This window comes from Telopea speciosissima, chromosome 4 (genome assembly GCF_018873765.1).
Source record: "Telopea speciosissima isolate NSW1024214 ecotype Mountain lineage chromosome 4, Tspe_v1, whole genome shotgun sequence".
In the NCBI taxonomy this organism is placed as follows: Eukaryota; Viridiplantae; Streptophyta; class Magnoliopsida; order Proteales; family Proteaceae; genus Telopea; species Telopea speciosissima.
In genome coordinates, this window is record NC_057919.1 from 7,894,327 (window position 1) to 7,909,526 (window position 15,200).

The following is a 15,200-nucleotide window of genomic DNA, read 5'->3' on the forward strand; positions in this document are numbered from 1 at the left end:
TGAAACTTACCATGAGGATAGAGTACATGGGCTACGTGTCTGAAATTAGAGCATCACCCAGCAGAGCTTGGTTCTATGGTTCCCCACAACTGAACTACTAGAGTTCAATAGCTAATGGAATTCACTAACTGTCAAAATTTGTATAGATAGATGTCGTATAATATCCCAAAAATGGAAATTCCCTTTTCTAACTGGCAAGTATAAATTGCGAGGAAACCACTAATCCCTGACATTTCACTACATATCCACAAAGAAACTGCTGGATGCGTTGTTAGAAGCATGTCCTTTATTTGCGTTTTTCTTCTTTGTCCCTGCAAAATACAAGGCTTTTTTAAATCAAATACCATTCAACAATACAAGCAATAATGATCCTCATTATTAAACAAATTTTAAATATTTCGGCCCCAGTTCAGAGGCTGAAAATCTTGTTAGTATTCATCTCAAATAGCTGGTATCCGCAAATAGAACATAACAATGAATCTTTCACTGTTTTATGACAAGGTGAGATACTTGACACACCTTTGGAGGATTTTTGAGGGGTCTTAATGTCCACATCCATCTCATCACTATCACTGTCACTGTCAGCCACAAAAGCCTCACTCTCCAGGTTATTTGCTCCACCTTCCAATAACTCATCCAAATCCCAGAGCTACATGCAACAAAATACATAGAACAAAATAGCAAAATATTATTAAATTCAATCTCTGGTAACAGTTGAGGTAAAGGAGATATCACATCATAGCTATAGTGTTCCAATACTAATTCATGCACAATATTTTTTTTTAGAAGGGGTGTGTTGGAGGGGAGGGGGGAAGAAACACTAGATTACCTAAAACCGAGATTCACTTTACAAAAGTAACCACCTAGAGGGTATTGCAAAACTACCCAAACAGTGTCCTTCCTCTCCCACCTAAGTTTTTTGACAATTTTACACCCCATCCCCCAACAATTTCCTCTTCCTCCCCCTTTCAAGTAATCACTCTTCACCTTCCCCTCTCTCTTAACCATCCAATTCAGTATTAAGTGACCTGATCAGACCGAAATACAGGTTTCACCCAACCACCCAGCCCAGCTCCCAATAGGTTGTAACACCCCCCCCCATATCTTATAAATTTAAATAATGTATAGGTTATAGGCATGGGTTGGTTATACCAATGGGTTAATTACATCAATTAGTGGGTCATTTAATTTAATTTGGGTTCATTTGAGTGGCATTGGGTTGACGGATTAAATTTGGGTAAATTTGGTTCAAATGGGTTCTTGTTGCATGGTAAATGTGACTTAGATGGAGGGTTGCATGGGAAACTCCAAAACATGCGTAAGGCTCCCTTGAACACTATTGGCTTGTGGGGATTAGAGCTATGGGCTAGGAGGGGGAACTTACCAAAGGCAAGAAGAGAGTCAAGGCTTATATGAGCTTTACTCATTCTACTACCAAGTTTGAAAGACAAGAAAGAAAGGAGAGAAAGAAGAGAGAAATAAGAGAAGAACAAGAGGGAATTTCAGAGAGGAAGTTGGAGCTTTTGAAGATTATTTGTTGCAATCAAGAAGGGGATAAGGAGGAAGGCCCAAGGAGTAGCTCAAGAAGGATTTGATTCTTAAATAAGGTAGGTTCCAATATCTCCATTTCTAATTTGGGGGGTATTTTGGGTTAAGAATTCTGAAATAGTAGAGAGAGAGAGAGAGAAAGAGAATTTAGGGGGAATAAAAGAAGAGATGGGGGGCTGGCTGGCCTGGTGAAAACCCTCTCTCTTGTGCTCTTGTGTGTGTGGGTGGTGATGCCCAATGTAGACACCCCATTTTGTCTTCCCACCCATGTGACTAATCAGACACTGTTTAACCCAAAAAAAAGGAGAAATATGAAACGGAAAGAATGAAGAAGCTAGGGTCTATAGCAATGTTTTGTAATGGACTCCTATATGGGCCTACATTCTGGTTTAGGAAATGCAAAAATATATAATATGCTCTCACAATGTGAACTAGAGTTTTAAAATTTATGTTGTTTTGGGAATCAGTGTGTGTGTGTCTATATATATATATATATATAACCTAATGGAATTTTTGCTATTATTATGGTTTCACATATTGATTTAAGCATGTCAAATGGGTTGTTCTGCCTTGTTTTTTTTTTTTTTTTTTTTTTTTTTAGGTAGAGTCTGTTATGCCTGGTTGTATGATACAAATATGTTTATGTATATATATAGCAGAATTTTGAGAACCATAGTAACTTGTTTGAACCTTATTTAACTTCTAAAAAAGTGATTATGTCAAACTAATGTACGAAATAGTGTAGGTAATGGGGGCTTCTTATTCATGAATTTATAATATCATCTAAGGGCTGTTATAGGTATCTATGGACTATTATGCAAATAATTTCAGAGTTTTTTAAAGATAAATTGTCACCTAGTTTGGTTACAACATGAAGCCTAATTATGGCTATAATACTTGTATATTGGATTAAGAAAGTTATGGGATTTGATAGGTGAACTAATAGGGCCTAAGAGATACATTGTACACATTCTAATACCAAGAATGCTAAGATTCTAATCACTTAAGATATATATATATATAAATTGTACACATTCTAATACCAAGAATGCTAAGATTCTAATCACTTAAGATATATATATATATATATATGCACATACATAAAGATACGGTTAGGGGAGATAAAAAACTACTCACTACATCATGATTAAGGGACTTGAGTAAAAAACAAAGAGATGAGCTTCAAGTAAGATAATTTCCGTGTTAGAATCTAAGTATAGCTAAATTAAATAATAGAAGTCAAATCTGAAAATTTAGACAAATATATTTAGTGAAAGAACAACATATAAATTAGGTTCCTAGCTTGGGCCCACCTTTAGGGTAATATGTACATAGGTGGTGGGAACCCATATTAGGGAATGTAGTAATGGGAAAACATGATTAAAAGAGGGTGGACTAGGCCAGATAAATTAAGTAAATGTACATAAAGCAAATTATTTAACGGACTTGAACAAATATTCTTAAATTTCGGATGATTGGGATGCTCACATATTTTTCTTTCTTTTTCTTTTTCTTTTCTTTTCTTCTTTTTTTTTTTTTTTGGGGGGGGGGGGTTGTTGGAGTGGGGGAGTGTTGCAATGAATTTTACCTTTGTGTATGATTTTCACATGACCTTTGCCACACCCCAACCCCTGGTTGTAGCCCCCTTTCTCGTATTTTTCGTAAACTACTAGATTTCCCAACAAATCCTCAATATCCAATTGTTCTTTCACATTTTCAATATAAGTGATAGTATATTTTGCACTATAAAAACTGTCAAATTGTCCTTTCACATTTTCAATATAAGTGAAGATCACCAAAGGCCTTTATTTAAGTTAAACAGCCTGATTGGTGAACAGAGAGAGAGAGCGAGGCATCCACACACCTTCAACATTTGATCATGTGAAATACTGCCCAGAAGCTTCCTATCACAAGAAAAAGCTGCAAAATCAAGTAATAAGTTAGGCACAAATTAAAGGCACGTACAAGGTCAGAATCGAGATAGCCAAGCTCATCATTTCTTTAGTTCAACCCTTCATAAGTTTCTTGGTACAAAGCTGTGTTTCCACAAAGCGTCAGACAAAAAGTAGCCATTGAGACCACCAACTGAAATGTCCAATGGTATCTGTTTCTGGGGAATTATTTTTTAGCTCAGACCAGCAGTTGTGGCAGTTGATTCTTTCAGACTGCCGACCAAAGGGCGTATCCAGTGCACGAGGCTCCCGCCACTGCGGGGTCTGGGGAGGGTCATAATGTACACAGACTTACCCTGCTTTCGTAGAGAGGCTGTTTCCAGACTCGAACCCGTGACCTCTTGGTCACAATGGAGCAACCTTAACTGTTGCACCAAGGCCCACCCTCTCTTTCAGACTGCCGACCACAACCTACATACTCTATGAGGTCCAGTCCACTTTTAACAGCATTTCCCAAAGCTACAAACCCAGAAACAGAAGGTCTAGTGACCTGACTTATACATAGAATACAGTTTCATGGATACAACTTCCACAAGATGATCTTTGGCAATAATCATAAAATAAATAGTATGCAGATCAGGCTTAGGATGAAAGAAATATATAAAATTTTCAATCAATATCTCCCTAAGCAGCAAGACAAATGATCCACCGTGCGTGGGCAGTGAGAAGCTGCTCTGCATAGGCAATAGGGTGCCCTAGATTTCATCAAAAAGAAAGAGATCAGAGATCATACCAAGGCGCTCGACAGGATATTCTGAATGCTCTGCCACCGGTTGAATTACTTGGTTGGGTAAGATGCCTACCAAGCTGTACATGAATTAGGATATTAAGTAGTGGGATAAAAAAACAAAAAAAGAGAGTACTAAATCTCCTTATATGTGTGTCATATACATAGCCAACATGTAGGAAGATGGTCTTATGTTAATCAAAATCTAGCAGAACTACATAAATGGCAATTTCCACCTGCTTGAAGATGGTCTTATGTTAATCAAAATCTAGCAGAACCATGTAAATGGCAATTTCCACCTGCCTGCATGCAGGCCACATACCAGCAACAACAGTTTCTTCCTGTCCCTTTACTTTCTACACAAGAAATCTTCTCACCTGATGAGTCCATTCTCTGACCCGGTAATAACCCTATCTTCATCAAGCTGACACATGAAAAGCACACTACTAGTTATTTTCTAGAAAGCACATCAGTCAGCTTGAAATGCAACAGAAGAAAATAATGGACAAGCTCAATCACCTTCAGTAGTGCATCAACAGAGTTTGGACAAAGTTTGATGAATCGGTCACTGCAAATCCAAAAACATAAGAGATTTAAGCATCTTCTCAGAAGATCATTGAATGTCAAAATGTCTTCTTAACAATCACTACTATGGATAGATGCAACATATAATTTCTTAATAAATGTCAGTCGCAGTATATCAGCACAGTTTACAGTAGCATACCTGCAATCCTTGAAATGTCCCCAAGAATAGAGTAATAAAGATCCAGATTGAGTTCCACATATAACTTTGCGACCATTCTATTCAAAAAAACAAAACACTACTTATAAGAGAGACACCATGAAAGAAGAAAAGTACTTGATCATAGCATAGTTCTTTCATTTCTTTTCTTTCTTTTTTAACCCTTCCTTTTCAATGTCCTCTTTCACAATTTCCACTATTAATCAAAAGATATTATAACATGATGAAGTCTCCCGACTTCAGGAACATTGCTGATACCCATGCCAAACACACAAAGACACTTCCTAGTTTGGCACTATTGCAGATTTTCAAACTCTAGTACCTAAGAAGCTAAACCCATCTTAAAATAAGTTGGATTCCTATACCCAACTCACAGCTTTGAATCATCCCCCCCTCCCAAAAAAAAGCACATGTTTTCACCAGTTTCTAAGCCCTACCCTTTCCAGAAGGAATATCTCACTTGGGGCAATAACGGTTTTTCCTACTCTGATAAGTCATATGGAGCAACAAACTTGTGGTAATATATATTTAATCAAGATATTACAAGTTCAGAACCTAATAATTGCACTACAAAGTTCTATTCAAACAGAAATTAATTAGAAATAATTACAAATTGCCAGTTGACATATGCGGGTGACTGTAAGTCTACCCAACCACACTTGTCATGTGTTTATGCAAAAAACACTAGAATAAAAAAAAAAACAGTTCTTCAAGTTGAAAGAAAATATGTATATACATACCTTCATAAGAACTACTGACAGCAGCTCATCTTCAGAGAACTCGGATCGAGTTTGCACCTATGATTAGCATTTAAGAAATAAGCAGATTCTAAAATTCCAAAGATAGAAAAGGAAAAGGTCTGCATCCTATAAATTCTATTACATTTATAGAGTCAAAATAAATAACTAACCTTATTTCTTCGAAGACTGCATACAGATAGAGTCCCATCTCCACTATACAATTGTAGCAAGACAGTCTTAGACTCGCTCTTAGACATTGTTTAAAAAATTTGCAAGCAAATAATGACATCATATGTATGAGATAGTTCTCCAGAAAATAAGTTAATGTCAAATTGTCCAAATTTGGCATGATAATAACTGAAGACTAGTTTCAATCAAAAGTGCACAGCAATTAACCATTCTGCATTGAGGAAGACAAACACCAAACCTATGATTTGTAGGACACTTCCTGATGCAGGCAGATCTTACAAACCTTCCAGTGACAGGTCCAACTAAAACTGCAGAATTAAGCATAGAGAATTGAAGAAGAAAGAGAAAAGATAAGAGGCTTATGCATGATGAACAAAGCTAAGGTTTGACCACCAGACTACTTGGAAGAGATCCATTCTGATGGAACACAACCAAAAAAAAAAAAAAAAATTAGGGCTTCTAAGGTTTGCTAGAACCAAGAACAGCACATCCTCCTTTCTTCAACTTCCCAGAACAGAAAAGTCTCCTTATCTATTTTATAGTAGCTGCCTATCCCAGGTGTTGTTGCCCTCATGACGTAAATGGACTAGTTTACCCTCAACGTTAGTCCCATGACAATCACATGACTTTTAAAAGAACGTGGAGGACAATGGTAACAGTACATAAACAAACACAATAAAACACAAGTACTTTGAATCTAAGGCCATAAACATAAAACCCCCGAAGCATGCTTCTAGTGCTTGTGGGCCCCATATGCTCCTGAATCACATTCTCTTAACCATAAGAAACAACTAAATAATGCCACCCAACATATGCCAGTTACAATGCTTTTTATATAGGTAATAAACAAATCCCCAAGTCCCCACATGAGTTTGACTAGCTGACACTGAAAAAGAATTCCTAATAAGACTAATTACAAATTAGCAACTCTGATAAGTGCTTGAACCCTTTATTAAAGAAATAAAAATACCAATTTAAGAATGAAGTCTAAATGGAACTCCTATCTAATTAGACTAAAACAGGAATCCTGTCACAGATTGGCGCCATACTAGTAAATCGATCATAAATTTCAAAACATAGCGCGAAATTGTATAATCTTGATTTCATCAGAAAAGTAATTGAATAAGCTTTTGAATGACACCAAAATCCCCACTGAAAGGATGAATTTTGACCTTCCAAAAATAGCCCCAAAACATAGAGACCGAAATAATCCAATTTTTTCTAATATTATGCTCCCAAACTCCAATCTCAGTCTGTTATTCTGTAAGGAAAGATCAATTAGATCATGGAATTTCTTTCCAATGATGCTTCCACATAAATTGCCATGGTTGAGAAAACCGCAACCTCAAATTTTGAAGTGAAGCAGCATAGAATCAGAAACCACCATCCATGCCAACTTAACAACTCCATTTTCACAGAAACATGCTACATTGTTATGCTTGGCAACTTTTTTGGATTTAATGATTTATTTACATTGTCGCAATTTGGTCAATTTAACCCAATGGACAATGCACAAGCTGGGGATGTCGCTCATGGTAACATTAGCATTCAAACAATTTAATTAAACACAAATCACTGAACAATCAAAATATGTTGCTCACCAAAAATTGGTTCTACCAAAAAATAACTAGAAAAAATAAAACTGCGAGTATAATATTGATCCTTGATTTAACAGAATCATCTTCATTGGGGAAAAGTCAGTAAAACATCATTTACCTTGTTCCCAAAAGTTTCATTGAATCAGAGGCAAAGGTCATATCGGAAATGTATTCTTCATGGGCATTGAAGGAGTTACAACAGGAACGCTGTCGAGTATCCCATACCTGGAGAAAGAAATTGAGAGAGAAAAATGAGATATAATGACAAAACCCTACAATGCAATCTTGACCAATCTTCATAAGTACATGCTACAACTAATTTAAATAGTTACTAGTTAAATAAAATAGTTACTAATGCAACAAAAACAACAATGATAAGTGTCATGCTGATGCAGGGACAAAGTACACTATTAAACATTTCTAGGAATTTCTGCAAATTAGCCAAACAGAAAAAATTATAAATCAATGAGTGGAGTGGGCCACAACCACGCAAAGAGGCACAGATGACATATGTAGCAGATGTGCTAGCTTGGTGAAATGGTTTTTTATTTTTGTAACTCATGGTTTCTCATATTTTGGACAGCAACAATACTTTTTTATTCCGTCATTAGATTTGAGTCCAATAAATATGGAATTTGTTTTGGATTAGTTTTTTAATGCTTTTAGCTGTATTGTAATTTTGAATTTTGGGTCATTTTAATTTTTCTTCTAGAAATCCAATTTGAGTCTAAGCACTAGTTTTGTCTCTTTTTACTTCAAGTCTCTATCACAAGGGTGAAAACTTAACTGTTTACATGATTTTTGTTGGCATTTCACACATTATTAAGTTATCTCAACACCGAGATTGAGATCTAAGGAATCTAAGTTGATTTGGGACAGTTTTGTCCAGAATTCTAGGAATCTATAAGTCCAGGACAAGATTACAATTTTTAGAGTTCTAGTTTAGTCGGGAGACAAAGAATCTACATATACACTATGAACATCAACATTTTATAATGAATGGAATATTTTGCAACTCACCTGGAGAATGGTTCTTTTTGGAAGTACAATGCTTCCAGTTTTCAGGGCATAATCCTTTAGAAAATCCAAGGTAAAATTACGGACTACCCAAAAACAGGGGTTATCCCTTCCTAATTTCGCTTGCTTTTTTTTTTTTTTTTTTGGATAAGCAACAAATTCTAGTAATGAAAAGGAGCACAACATAGTAGTACAAAAGAATATATAGAATAAACCAACAACAATAATAACAATAAGACCAGCAACCTCCTCAGAGAATTCACACCCTCAACCCCAATCATTACAATTGTGGATTGAAACTATGGAATCCCCAAAACAGATTCAGGGCCTTACCACCTCCTTGCTTAGCCAATACTCTGCAACTTTATTTGCACTCTTTGGCTGCCGTTGGAACTCAAAATTAGCATGTGCCACAAGCTGCCGGATAGGCCTTATTGGGTGATCATATTTCCAAGAAGCCTCCCTTGAAACTGTCATCCATCTAATCACATTTGCTGAATCCCTTTCCACTATTGCATGAGTCCACCCTTTGCTCAACAAGAAACAATACTGGTTTTTAAAGATATCAATAGGCCTTGAAAAGACTCTAATCACAGTCATAGTTCAAAAACTCACCGAAATTTCAGAAATTTTGGTGATTTTGACGAGGGTCGAGATGAAATAACAGCCGAATTAAGTAATCGACACTGTTTCAGAGAAATTTCGGTCATTTCGAACATGTCTACAGTGTACACAAAAATGCACTGTTTAGGTGAGATTTCGGTCATGCCTACATTATAGACAAAAATGCACTGTTTCAGCCATAGTTGTTGAGGAGACGCCTAGGCATCCAGGCTGGCTTTGCCTGGATTGCAGGATTGGTGCCTTGGTCGCCCCTTGGCGCCTTGCTGGTGTCGCCATAATGTTTGCACCCCTCGACCGCCTTGTTTTGCCTAGGCGCCGTGACAACTATAGTTTCAACGAAATTTTGCCAATTTCAGTGCATTTCAGTAATTTTGGCCTGACCAAAATGGGTTTTCGAACTACGATTATCGTTGTTCCACATTCTACCACAGGCAATATTCCAAAACGTATACAGGGTTTGACGTATACTGCCAACCAAGAATGCAAACCCAAGACACCACTTTGTATGACTTTTCTTGCAAAATGAAGGTTTACATATGTTTACATAGAAGGTTTCCGTGAAGTATTGGAGCCTAATAAGACCGTTTGCCCACCAAAACGGCCAAGCAAAAGAGTCTGCCAAAAAATACACTATTTCGGCAAAATTTCAGTATTTTGCCCATTTTAGTCTGGCCGAAATGGCCTACTGAAACGAGATTTAGAACCTTGGTCTGAAACCAAAAAATTCAGCAAGAGACTAGCACATAACATGATCGTAGAACGCATAACAAAACCAGAATTGGTTGAGATAGACAAATCAGAACAAACTGACAGATATTGTAACAAAGAATACCTGAAACTTAGAAGAAAACAGGGGAACCTCGAGTAGGAAGAAGAAGAATAGTAGAAGAGGAGGGAGGAAAGAACAAACCCAAGAAAAAAGATGAACTGAACTATAGGAAGGAGAGACAAGAGGGTTAGGGTGAGAGATCACAGCTCACCCACTTTCACAACAAACTTTCATTCAACTCAAATTTGAGGGTTAAATCTCATCTTCAAGAAATAAAATGAGGATCCCAAAGCCTATGATTATGTTGTGACAATCAAGCAGCAATCTACATTCCGATATAAGGAGCAACCCAGTGCACGAGGCTCCCAATACTGCAGGTCTGGGAGGGGCAAATGTACGCAGCCTTACCCCCTGCTTCGCAGAAGAGGCGGTTTCCAAGTTTTGAACCTGCAACCAACAGGTTGCAATAGTGCAACTTAACCGTTGCGCCAAGGCTCGCCCACTTATATACATTCCAATATCTCTTCACTAAATCCTTGAGTAAATTACAATTTCATGATACTTGTACAAGTTGGGTATGTATAATATTTATGCTCCAGCTTGAGGAGTGTTAGGAATATCAATAAGAAAAAGAAGGTGAGGGTGAATACAGATGCCGATGCTTTGTTCAGCTGTTAAGACTGGTTAGATAAGACTATCCTTGTTGACTTATCCTGAGGCTAATCATTATTCTGTTACAGTGTTATTTATGTAATTTATTCCTATTAATAAAATCTACAAATTGAGGTTGTACCATTGGGCTGAGTTGCATATTACCTTGATCTTGATTGTAGTACTCAATTCACTTCTAATAAATTAGTTATTTACTTTTAAAAAATGGCACCCGAAACTTTACAGGTGACTCATCCAAGGGATATAACCTCCTACCATGATCTAATGGTCACTGTGACCATAGGAATCCTAAACATTACTGCAAAACAGCAGGTCATCTAAGCAAGCTTGCCTCGACAGGCCATCTAAAGCAACTTTTCCATATTACAGATTCTACAACAATCATATGCAAACAAACTAAACATGAACTCAACAGATGGGATAAGGACATAGAATGTGTCAAGGTGATGATCTGTAGATGTAAAAGTACCGACAAATGCTATGCAAATATAGCTATCTTTTAGCTATACAAGTGGTATTAGCTAATCACTTTGGCAAAGGAGAAACACCCACGTCCAATATATAGGGACACCAATAACATCAAAAACAGACTGCTGCCTTGGTGTATTAAGAGAAAATAGAAGCAAAAAAAAAAAAAGAGAATGAAATAAAGGGTACACTAAGAACAGAGAGAGAGGTAAATGGTAAAGGGAAGTACTCAAAGAATCTAATTACTGTATGGTAAAAGTTTATTTATATGACAAACTGTCTTGCCACACACACACGTATGCATGCATAAATAATTTGATGACTTTGATAGCACTTTAAGAGATATTAATATGATAGATTGATAGAAACCTTATTTTAGAACATACCAAAATTATAAATGCCACATGACACTCCAAGTTCCCATATCTTATTTTTGGAGTTTGCCCTGTCCAACATCCCATGTCCAGGCCAACAACCTGAGCCCATGTTGGATTCTGAATCGCACACCCATAACCATGTAAAATAAAACACAAACTGACATTTTATCTACAGGGTTGACTCTGCTGCTCTGCATTTTGATAGCATGACCACAGCCTACTGAGCGAAGATGTTCGTTTTGACTGGGTCTGTCAAGCAGGTTTTCAGGGATTTTAATCAGACTAGTCACATCTCTTCAGATCCGGGAAAGACAGCCCTCTATTGGGTGGATATCAGTGTGTAAAAATGCCTAAGGGATGCTTAATCCATACACTATCAAACCAGATTAGTCAGCAAAGGTAGCTTTGTCAATTCAGGTTCAAAACAGCCAACATGGTCCAAATATTCTGAAGGAACCCAATGACTGGGGAGAAAAAAAATCCCCCATGGGTAAAGGAAAAGAACTCCTTGCAAAATGCTCAAATCCAACCTAATGAACAAAACAGAGCCACAAAGAATATGGCAGCCAAGTCCAGATGGGTCACTAACCAGTATGATCTTTACATTCATGAAGGACATACAAGAATACTCCATTCCAGCAGCATTGTGAGATTACCTCAACACCTTTTTTTGGCTAACAAAGAATATGTAGAGAAAAGATGATTTGTAAATCTTCAATACAATAAACCCACATTTTCTAGCAAGCTTGACCCCATGTCTCTAAATTCACTAATTTTTAGCTTTATAGCAACTATCTGAGGTTGGCTACACAAATCTGTTCCAACATTCCACTCTTCTAGGAAAAACATTTTGTTTTTGATAAATTCTAGGACAGTATCTTTTATTATCTCATAAATAATGTCTTTTATCATCGGTTTAACAAAGTCATTTTCAGCCTCCCCCTTTTACTTTTAACACCTCCAATTCAAATGAATCAGACCTCACACCAGAGGGTTTATTGGTCACCATTCCACATGGCCAAACCATCTCAATGGATTATCCCTACTTTTTGCCATCCCCCTATCGGTGCAACTCCTAAGTTCCATTGAATGCATTCATTTTTGTAATAGTTACATCTCATATGACCACAACTAAACCAATAACTCTCTAAGCAATGGGGGGAAAACAAACATACTAATCATAATCAAGAAATATATTTTCAAATACACAATCCATAATAAAAGGAAAATAGAGATATGAGTTATGTAAGGCACCTTAATACATTATCCATAACAAAAGGGAAAATTATAATATAATTAATTGTAAGGCACCTTAATACAACCCTCATCATCTCCCGAGGCAATAGTAGTCGCCGTCAGGTTGACCAAGCGATTCACAGCAGCACTGTTTATGAGGAAAACACATCATTATCAATTTTCAAGCAGTTGAGAAGACAAAAGACCAAATGGAAAGGCCTGAAGAAGGAAGAAATGGATGGCAATTTGGTATGATATCAATAAAACACACCCATGGGCATCTTCTAGACGAGCAATGGTGGAACCAGTTTCCACATCTGTGGCCAGAATTGAGCAATCTGGAGATCCGGTCAGAATCGCTGAATGCATACATTCAATCCAAAACAAATTTAAGTTAGTTACAAATGAACATAAAATGGTTTTAAACCTTACATGTCATGTAAAAATAGAATGTGTGAATAAATAAAATAGTGCATATATATAGGGTGCATCTTGTTGTCACCAAGAAGGAGAACTAAGAAGTTGTAACCTTACTTCTTTACCCATTGTCTTATTCCCAAAAGTAAATTTATGCAGGGTAATCTTGTCATTTCACTAGGACAATGACAGCTTTTGAAAGTGACATAATGATAAGTCACTTTCAACTTATTTGGAAAACCCTTTCTTAAGCATGACTAAAATAACCTTAGAGAACAAGACAATGGGCAAAAAATTAAGGTTACAACAAGATTTCCATATATATATATATATAAAGTTAAGTCAAACAAATAAATAACAGAAAGATGAATAGAAATACCACGGCCTCCATTGATGAATCGAACAGCTCTACATGATTCACAGTGTGCATGAATTTCCAACAACCTAAAAGAATGGGAATAAGGGGCAAAAAAACAGGATAAGAGCCTGATTTTTATCAAATTGCAAGACCAATAGAAATCATAGAATACTGTGTTGTCTGCAAAAATGAAGACACACTGTATGTGATGAACTGGCTATAAACTAATTAGACCATAATCAGATAGACGGTTCAGTTTACCTTTGTGGCTGTGAATCTGTAGCATAACGGTACCTGATCCAGTATGAATTCAATATAGTTTTCAGAAACTCAATCAAGATAACCACAAATAAGTAATTGAGATTTTTCTTGTTGTACTTACAGGAGTAGGTCACCATTGATCAGACCTGCACAGACAAGTGGACTCGAAGGATGAAAATCGAGATCAAATGGAAGTTTTCCCAAATTAATCTCCATTACAACTTGTTGGAGATCAAAACTCAATAGAACTATCACAGATTAATGAACTTCCACTGCCAAATCACTGCAACAACACATGGAAACATAAGATTGTTTGAAAGTACTTCAGTTCAGAGTCTCACTAAACCATCAGCTTGACAAAGGACTCTCCCCGTATGGTTGGAGATAACTTGAGTCAGGAGACAAGGAAACAAGGTATGCTCATGTTGTGCTAATTTTATTTTATAGTAAGATATTGTTAGAAATCCAATGGTAATATGTTCTTAATTCAATAAAACTTTGTACTAAAACTTTCACTACCATCAAATGGAAGTTCAGAACAGAGGATGGGTTTCAGTTACCACCACAAAGGTTGTCAACAGAGGATTTGTTTCAGTTCCAGGTCAATAGAGGAAGAAAATTCCGGAAACACGGTGGGATTTTTGAGAGCTGAGAAGGTTTGGGTGGAGAAGACAGCGAACGCAATGGTGAACAATCGAGGGCTCTAGAGTCCAGAATGGCAGAAGCAGAAGAGTAAAGATGAAGACCTAAACTTACTATTGAAATGAAGGGGAAAATATTGGTCGGTTCTATCAGGTGCCCGTCGGTCCAGCCAATTTATCCATAGAAAAAAAACAAAGGGAAAAGGCTGGCACACTGCCAAGGAGCCCAACATGTAGCATCCTCTCTCCTCTTTTGGAAAAGACCCTTTTTTTCTCTTGTGTCCAGCCCTGTGATTGGTGTATGCCGCTAACTCACCAAAAGTTGGTGACATACGCAACCCTCTCCCAAAAGAAATAACCCAAAACCAAAACTGACCATTCTAAATGCATATAATACATGAATCCGTCTTTTTGGGGTAAAAAAGGCCCTTGAATTTTTCCTGGTCTTCGAAACTAAAATCAGTTGCAAAGTTGCCGGAGTAAACGGGAAAATTTATGGCCGACCGTTCTAAATGCGTTTGGAAAAAACACCCCCTGAATTTGGTTCAGCCCTGCCCCCTTCTTCATGTAGAAGGTGGACATTGAGTTTGAGAGATAGGTAAAGGAGGAAAACAAGTAATCTCTTGTGCCAACCAGCAGTTTTGTTGACTGGAACCAACATTCAGACAAAACTTACAGCATTGCAAAGTTATGTCTTCCCTACCCCGGTAGTGGCCTATGGGCCCTACATAAGATAGCACTAAAAAACAAAAGGCGGTACCACAGAAGTTATCAAAGCAATTTTAAAGAAGACAATTTGACACGAAAGGTTTGCAGTATTCCATTCACCATCTTCTTGCTCATTTTAAGATCAGCCATGGATAC

The 15,200-nt window shown here is 37.1% G+C and overlaps 1 protein-coding gene and 1 long non-coding RNA gene across 2 annotated transcripts in view; one reads left to right on the plus strand and one right to left on the minus strand.

Annotated features, from left to right (window-relative positions):
- LOC122659953 (WD repeat-containing protein 55-like) lies at positions 1-14,274 on the minus strand. The gene is made up of 16 exons (XM_043855118.1): positions 14,215-14,274; positions 13,817-13,978; positions 13,696-13,728; positions 13,456-13,520; positions 12,931-13,018; positions 12,735-12,807; positions 7,615-7,721; positions 5,880-5,922; positions 5,710-5,766; positions 4,952-5,028; positions 4,747-4,795; positions 4,605-4,651; positions 4,234-4,307; positions 3,413-3,468; positions 520-649; positions 1-311 (listed from the first exon to the last, which is right to left on the minus strand). Exons 2-16 carry the CDS (start codon positions 13,909-13,911, stop codon positions 238-240), a joined length of 1,068 nt encoding a protein of 355 aa, XP_043711053.1. The 5' UTR covers positions 13,912-13,978; positions 14,215-14,274; the 3' UTR covers positions 1-237.
- Positions 13,100-15,200, plus strand: part of LOC122659957 — a 15,471-nt gene continuing 13,370 nt past the window's right edge. The window contains exon 1 of the long non-coding RNA XR_006332587.1: positions 13,100-13,113. This is a non-coding gene — a long non-coding RNA (uncharacterized LOC122659957). The remainder of the gene's footprint in view (positions 13,114-15,200) is intronic.

Bases quoted from the DNA above. Each gene is read 5' to 3' on its own strand.
- LOC122659953 (XM_043855118.1), bottom strand. From the start codon at position 13,911: ATGGAGATTAATTTGGGAAAACTTCCATTTGATCTCGATTTTCATCCT. The intron at 13,019-13,455 runs GTATTTCTATTC...GTATGCATTCAG, and splicing joins ATTCATCAATGGAGGCCGTG to CGATTCTGACCGGATCTCCA. The intron at 4,652-4,746 runs GTGATTGAGCTT...TTCATGTGTCAG, and splicing joins CTGTTGATGCACTACTGAAG to CTTGATGAAGATAGGGTTAT.